General features: G+C 35.7%; 1 protein-coding gene across 1 annotated transcript in view; it reads right to left on the reverse strand.

The window, feature by feature from the left end:
• Nucleotides 1–234: 234 nt before the first annotated feature.
• RNASEL (ribonuclease L) overlaps nt 235–6,754 on the reverse strand; it is a 15,858-nt gene continuing 9,338 nt past the window's right edge. Inside the window, exons 4-7 of the mRNA XM_074308534.1 lie at nt 4,060–4,265; nt 3,818–3,935; nt 1,353–1,492; nt 235–492 (exon numbers count right to left, since the gene is read on the reverse strand). Coding sequence (XP_074164635.1) covers nt 363–492; nt 1,353–1,492; nt 3,818–3,935; nt 4,060–4,265 — 594 coding nt within the window. The 3' untranslated portion in view covers nt 235–362. The remainder of the gene's footprint in view (nt 493–1,352; nt 1,493–3,817; nt 3,936–4,059; nt 4,266–6,754) is intronic.

The following is a 6,754-nucleotide window of genomic DNA, read 5'->3' on the forward strand; positions in this document are numbered from 1 at the left end:
CTTTTAGTGATCTGATCGGCCACAGTTGGATACACTATAACTCAATTATAATATAATAATGTCATTTTGGTCCCCTTTGAAAATGAAGGACAACAACAACAAATATTTTCACATATAATTTTATTCTATGTTCATATATCTACAGGCTTTATCCTCCCTTCTAAAATATCAACTCCTTAAGAGCAGGGATCCAGTCTTCCTCTTTTTTATAATCTTCAAAGTACCTAACAGAATTCTTCATAAATAGTAGATCTTCAATAAGCATTTGTTGAATTGAGTGGGATTCATCCAATGAATTGAATTAAATGACTTAAAACAACCTCAAGTCTGGAGTCATGTTGGTGTGATGTCAGCAAACCAAGCTAAAAACTGTCAGCATTGGGGAAATGCTCCCTGTGGTTCATGTTCCTCAGTATCTTGTAAACATAAATCACCAGATTAGGAAACTTCTCCTTAAAATACTCAGAAGGTTCCGTAATTTTTTTCTTCATACTGAAATGAAAAATAATATGTTTCAGGGAATTTACTCCACTTTAATAATATACATACAAATATGCGTTTGTGTATATATATTCATATATATAATGTGTGTCATTATCTATACATATATACACATGTATATATATTGTATATATATATATATATATATATATATATATATATATATATATATATATATTGGTTACATGTATATGTAACAAATAAACATATGAATGTCTTAATGCTTAAAACTACAGTAAGACTTTGGAGGCATGCCTACATACTCATACATACAAAAAGTCTCTCTCTCTCTCTCTCTCTCTCTCTCTCTCTCTCTCTCTCTCTCTCTCTCTATCTCTCTCAAAACCCAGCCCACATTACCAACTGCCCATTACACCTTTCCAAATGAATGTCTATAGTCATAAAGTAGAAAGTCATCATTTTCCTCTAGTCTCAAATCCAGTATATCTAAGATAGAAGTCATCATTTTCCCCTACCCATAAACCTACTCTTCTTCCCAATTTTTCTATTCGAGCAAGAATACCACTGTCCTCCTGACAAACACAATCACCACCTTGGAATGATTCCCAACTCTTCATTTCACTCATCCTTCATATTCTGCCTATTTTCCCATATTTTGTCCGTACTGCCCTTCACATCACCTCTCATATCCATCCCTTGTACACTTGTACATTAAAAAGTCTTTCAGGATGATGAGAAAAGAATTTCTTCTCTGAAAGAGCTTTCCTTACCATCTATTCCTCAATCACCATTTCAGTCAGTGGACTGGAAATTAATGTATTTATAATTTGTAATTTGATGAAACATCTTGTTTCACCCAAGGATTCAGTTTAAAAAAAAACAACACTCACTCTGTATTTGTTTTCTCTCCCAAGTGTGCACCTAGATTCCGGATGAATTTCAGCAAGTCTCCAACACTCTTATCATAACATAATTTATGATTTCTTTTTTTATAAAATTCATTCATTTTGTGGAAGACATACTCATCGATCTGGGGAAAAAAACACCACAAATCATTATGAAGTGAAATCTACTCTCAACTTCAAGGTAAGCAGCCATGGACAGTACCCTGGATTTCGAGTGAGAACACTGGATTCAAATTCTAGACCAGTTCTCCTTCAAAAAGTCATTTAAGGGGCCAGCTAGATGGCACAGGAATAGAGCACCAGGTCTGGAGGCAGGGGGACCTGAGTTCAAATCCAGTCTCAAACACTTAAACTTCTAAGCTGTATGATTGGACAAATCATTTAATCCCAGTTGCCTAGGCAAAATAAAAGAGAGTCACTTAAACTCTATGATGTGTGGATCCTTCTGTAAAAATAAGGACAGTAAATAATGCTTATACTCCCTGAGATACTAGATTCTTGTATAGATGAAAGAAATTTTCTGCATACAGTAAAAGTGCTACTAATTAACTAACTAAAACTAACTAAAAACAACAAAGAGACTAGAAAAGTTAGTTATTACAATTATTATTATTCTAATTTTCATCCTCTCCCATACTCCCCTACTCTCTTGGTGCTAGAAACAATGATTCTTACAAAAACTATATCCCAAAAGAGAAGTAGTAAGGCAAACTGGGCCTTTCAATACATATTTGATTATATCATATATGTATTTCCAAATTTGTGGAGTCAACAAACTCCTTTCTGGGTTCTCATTTTCTTAACCAATACAATTGAACTAGACGATTTCTTCCAACTCTAATCTCAAGGCATGAACAAGTAAACAAGGTCAGCTAGATGTAGTGAGCTTTCATCAATCAAAGTAAAATAAGTGCTTAATAAATGTTTGTTGACTGACTGACTTGCTGGGTCACCTTTTTTCCTCCAAATTTGGTAGAAAAGAATGCCCTTCTTTCCACCCTTGCTCTCATCTTCTCCTATAAACTGTCCATCTCTCTGTCTCTGTCTCTCTTCCTTTCTCATCTTCATTCTTTTCCTATCTTCTTCCATATGGTTTAAAAGCATATTAAGTGTCCTCCATTCTTTCCTAACTCTAAGCCAAGCCTATCATCCCTCAAATTTAACTTTCTATGTATTAGTTCCCTTTCAATTAAACTATTGTATTCATCTCTACTTCTCCTCACTTGCAAACTGACTTTCAACTTCATCACTTAACTGAAACTGCTTTTTACAAAGCTACCAATGATCCCTTAATCATTAAATTAAAAGACCTTTCCCCAATTCTCATTCTTCTTCACATCTCTGTATTAAACATTCTCTCCTTTTTTTTGTTTGTTTTAACACTTTTCTCTTGGTTCTCCTTCTTCCCATTTGACTATTCCTTCTGAATCTCCTTTACTTAATCATTGTGCAGGTCGCATCCCTAACTGTGGTTGTTCCCTAAAGCTCTGTTCTAGGACTTCTCTATATATACTTTCTTATCGCCTGCCATTTGTTCAATTATTCAGATAATTCCTAAAGCTACATAGTCTACAATTCCTAAAGTCTACATAGACAACCCTTGTTCCTCTCCTATATTTCAGTACCACATCACTAACTGCCTGGTAGATATTTACAACTAGTTGTCCTTCCCAAACTCCTGCCTAGCTTTTCGATTCCTATAATAGCTCTCATAATCTTTCTACTCACCCAGCTTCACAATCTGAGGATCCTCCTGGACCCTCTCTCTTCTTCAGAATCCTGTCTTCATGGTATTTCTTATGTTGCCCAATTCTCTCTTTTCACCACCCTAGTTTAATTTCTCATCAGCTCTCATCTGAACCATTCCATAGCCTTCTAATTGGTTTCCTATCCTCAGAGCTCTACCTTTTCCAATCCATCCTTTCCATAAATTCAATATTTATAAATACTCAAACACAGAGCTAAACACTTTATTTCCCTACTCAAAAAAAAAAACTCAGTGGCTTCCAATTGCCTCTAGCTCTCTTCAAGGCCAGGACCCTTCCAGATCCCTACCAATTCCAAGTATCTCTCCCACCCAAACTGCCTTTGTTTATCTACTTTACAAATTGTATCTACCTCATAGGTCTACTCCAGCAGAATGAAAATTAATTGAGGGCAAAGACTGTTTTAATTTTGGTCCTTATAATCCCAGTACCTAGCACAATGCCTGCTACATAAAAGTTTGCTGATCAATTGATTGATTACCCACTTCCCAATATTCTCTACAGTCTCATCCTTCTACAATCTAGCCCATCAAATGTTTGCATATCTGTTGGATTACTTACTGCAGAAACTGATGTATAAAACAACCATGTAAAAACTTAGTAACTTCTTGTCAAGGGCAAATAACAACTCTCCTTGGCAGAATCTCATTACCAATAAAATCTATTGAACCACACTGATCTTACCTTTTCTCTCCAATCTTCATAACTTTCGGTTTTGTTGAGTTCCATGAGAAGGTCACTCTTTTTTACTCTCTTTTTAATGTCAGATTCATTCCCCACATCTTGAAGAAACTTGTAACGACTGAAAGATGACAGAATTACAATAGTTCCCCATCCCTTCATCCTTTCTCATTAAGGTATAATGTTAATGATTCATTCATTCAGTTCAATTCATTCATTCATTTGTGATCTGGGCTTTCACTTACATCTTGCTGTTCCAGAAGAATGGATGATGGAGCATCTCACTTAACTGGTTTTGAAATTCTTCTCCAGGGTTAAGCAGGTTTTGCACAATATCTTTAATTTCCTCACTTATACAAGCCTCTATGACCTCAGTGTCACTTTGAGTTTGAATTTCTGAAAAGGATTTTTTCCCCATATGGTCCATATACAGAACCAGTCTTCCAAGAGCCTTGAAAAAAATCGATAAATTTATATTTATTGAGCTAGACCTACTCTCTGCAAGATACTCTAATAAACATAAGAAATACAAAGATGAGTAAGACCTTTAAAGCCCCTGCCTTCCTGGTACACATAATTTAGTTGGAGAAATAAAGCAGGGATTTATACAAGAAAAGGCAATGAACTGAGCACTTAGACAAATAAGTAGTGTTGGAGTTCAAAAATAGATCATCATGGGCCAGGGTGACCAGAAAAGACTTATTGGATAGGATGGAACTTAAGTTGGGTCTTGAAGGATATGAAGGAATTATAGCTATCCCTCTTCCATATCGTGACTTTCCCCATTGCAGCTTTGACATATTGCAGATTGGCATAAAAAATAAAATGGGAATTTGGGGGATTTTTGTAGAAGCCACAGATGACACTATACTTAATAATACTTGGGTTAATATTTAATATTTGGGTTAAGACTTAACCCAAATTTTACAATAAGGTATTGCAAAAGAAAAAGAAAAAAATTCAATATGTTCTCTTCTACATTAGAAGTAAACTCCCTGAAGGCAGGGATGCTTATATTTGTATCCCCATCATTCATTACACTGATTGATACATCATTAATACTTAATAAATGCTTCTTGACTTGAAGATTGTTATTGGGATATAGATAGTTGGCATTCAACATGCTTTGCCAAAAGAAATTTGGGTACAAATGAAGGCTTATAACTAGTTTAATAAAAGTCTGGCTAGCTATGGATTAGAATAGGTAGCTAGTTTCAAGGGGAATCGAATATCTGAGGGCAAGGTTATGTCAAGATCTAGACCTGAGGCACATTTTAGGATCCTAATCCTAGTCCTGTAGAAGTACGAAATATCAGGTGAAGAAATAAAAGGGTATCATCCCAGTGGATGAGAGAGAACTTCAACTTTATCAGAAATGCCCTAATGTGATGGGAACTGCACTGAAAGAATTTTGAGCTTCCCAGATAGATGGACTATCAGAGTCAAAGGATCTGTCCTCAAATATCGAAAGGCTGGAGGAGGGAGTGGGATGGTTCTACATGGACCAGGAAGGGAGAGGGGCAGATTGTTGGTTTGATATTCAGGCCATTGAGACTTTTTGCCTGGTTTGTTATAATAGACTTGGTTTACCTGCCATTTGTCTCTCCCCTTTCCATTCCATCTTCCATAGAGTTATAAAATCACCATTTATTTGCTATATTTACATATCATATATTTGTATTTGTACATGTCTCTCCTGATAGAATATAAACTCTGTGAGCGCAGGGACTATTTAATTTTGTCTTTGTATCTTCAACATCTAGTACCATATCTTGTACATATGGAACACTTTAATAAATGCTTGTTGATTGATTGACTAAGGAAAAAATTATATAATATTTAGAGCTAAACAAAAGTAGAATAGAGGAGCAACGAGGTGGTGTAGTGAATAGAGCACCAGCCCTAAAGTCAAAAAGAACCTAAATTCAAATCCGGCTTCAGACACTTAACACTTCCTAGCTGTGTGACCCGGGGCAAGTCACTTAATCCCAATTGCCTCAGGAAAAAACAAACAAACAAACAAATAGAATAGACTGTCTTGGAACTCTGTTTCCTTTCATTGGAAATCTTTCTAGCCATCTCTGTACCGCTCGTTTCTTACACTAAGAGATTGGATAAGATAACCTCAGTTTTAGTGTTAACTGTGATTTTAGTCATCTATTTTAATCTCATCTTCTTACAGATGAGGAACCTGAGACCCAGGTATGATAGTGACTTCTCTACTAGAGAAGGAAGAGGGAAAGGAATATGCATTTATTAAACATGTAGCACAGGTACTGTGCTAAGCACTTTGCAAATATTATTTTATTTTCACCAAAGTCACATAAGTATTAAATATCAGAGGAAGGGAGGTCTTATAACTCCAAATTCTATGCTATCAGGGACACAGCTGCATAATTAGTTTTTTTTTCCCCCATGGAAAAAAAAAAGCCTAGTTATTTTTGTTCTTTATATTTTTTCTTTTCTTTGCAGCTTTTTTGGATTGTAACTCTCCCTCACTTAAATCCAATTCATGAATGAAAATATCACCACAAAATGGTCTTCCTTGAAAACAAAGGACAAATAACAACAACATGAAAGTCAGGAAAACTGCTCCACTATTTAAAGTGGTCCTTTCTTTGGGGGGGAAGGGCACTGAGATGATTAAATGACCTGCCGGGGGTCACACAGTTAGGAAGTGTTAAATGTCTGAGGCCAAATTTGAACTCAGGTCCTCCTGATTTCAGGGCTGATGCACTACCCACTGCACCATCTAGTTGCCCCTAAAGTGGTCCTCTTATAAAGAAAAATACTAATGTGAAACCACATCAAAACAACAGACTTTCACAATACATTGGTTTTTACTGTATTGATTATCACAGGCAACAGATGCTCCCAAGAAACAAATGAGGCTCATCAAGTCAGCAGTAATGAAGACAAAACTCATTTTTCAAAACAAAC

This window comes from Sminthopsis crassicaudata, chromosome 4 (genome assembly GCF_048593235.1).
Source record: "Sminthopsis crassicaudata isolate SCR6 chromosome 4, ASM4859323v1, whole genome shotgun sequence".
Classification (NCBI taxonomy): domain Eukaryota; kingdom Metazoa; phylum Chordata; class Mammalia; order Dasyuromorphia; family Dasyuridae; genus Sminthopsis; species Sminthopsis crassicaudata.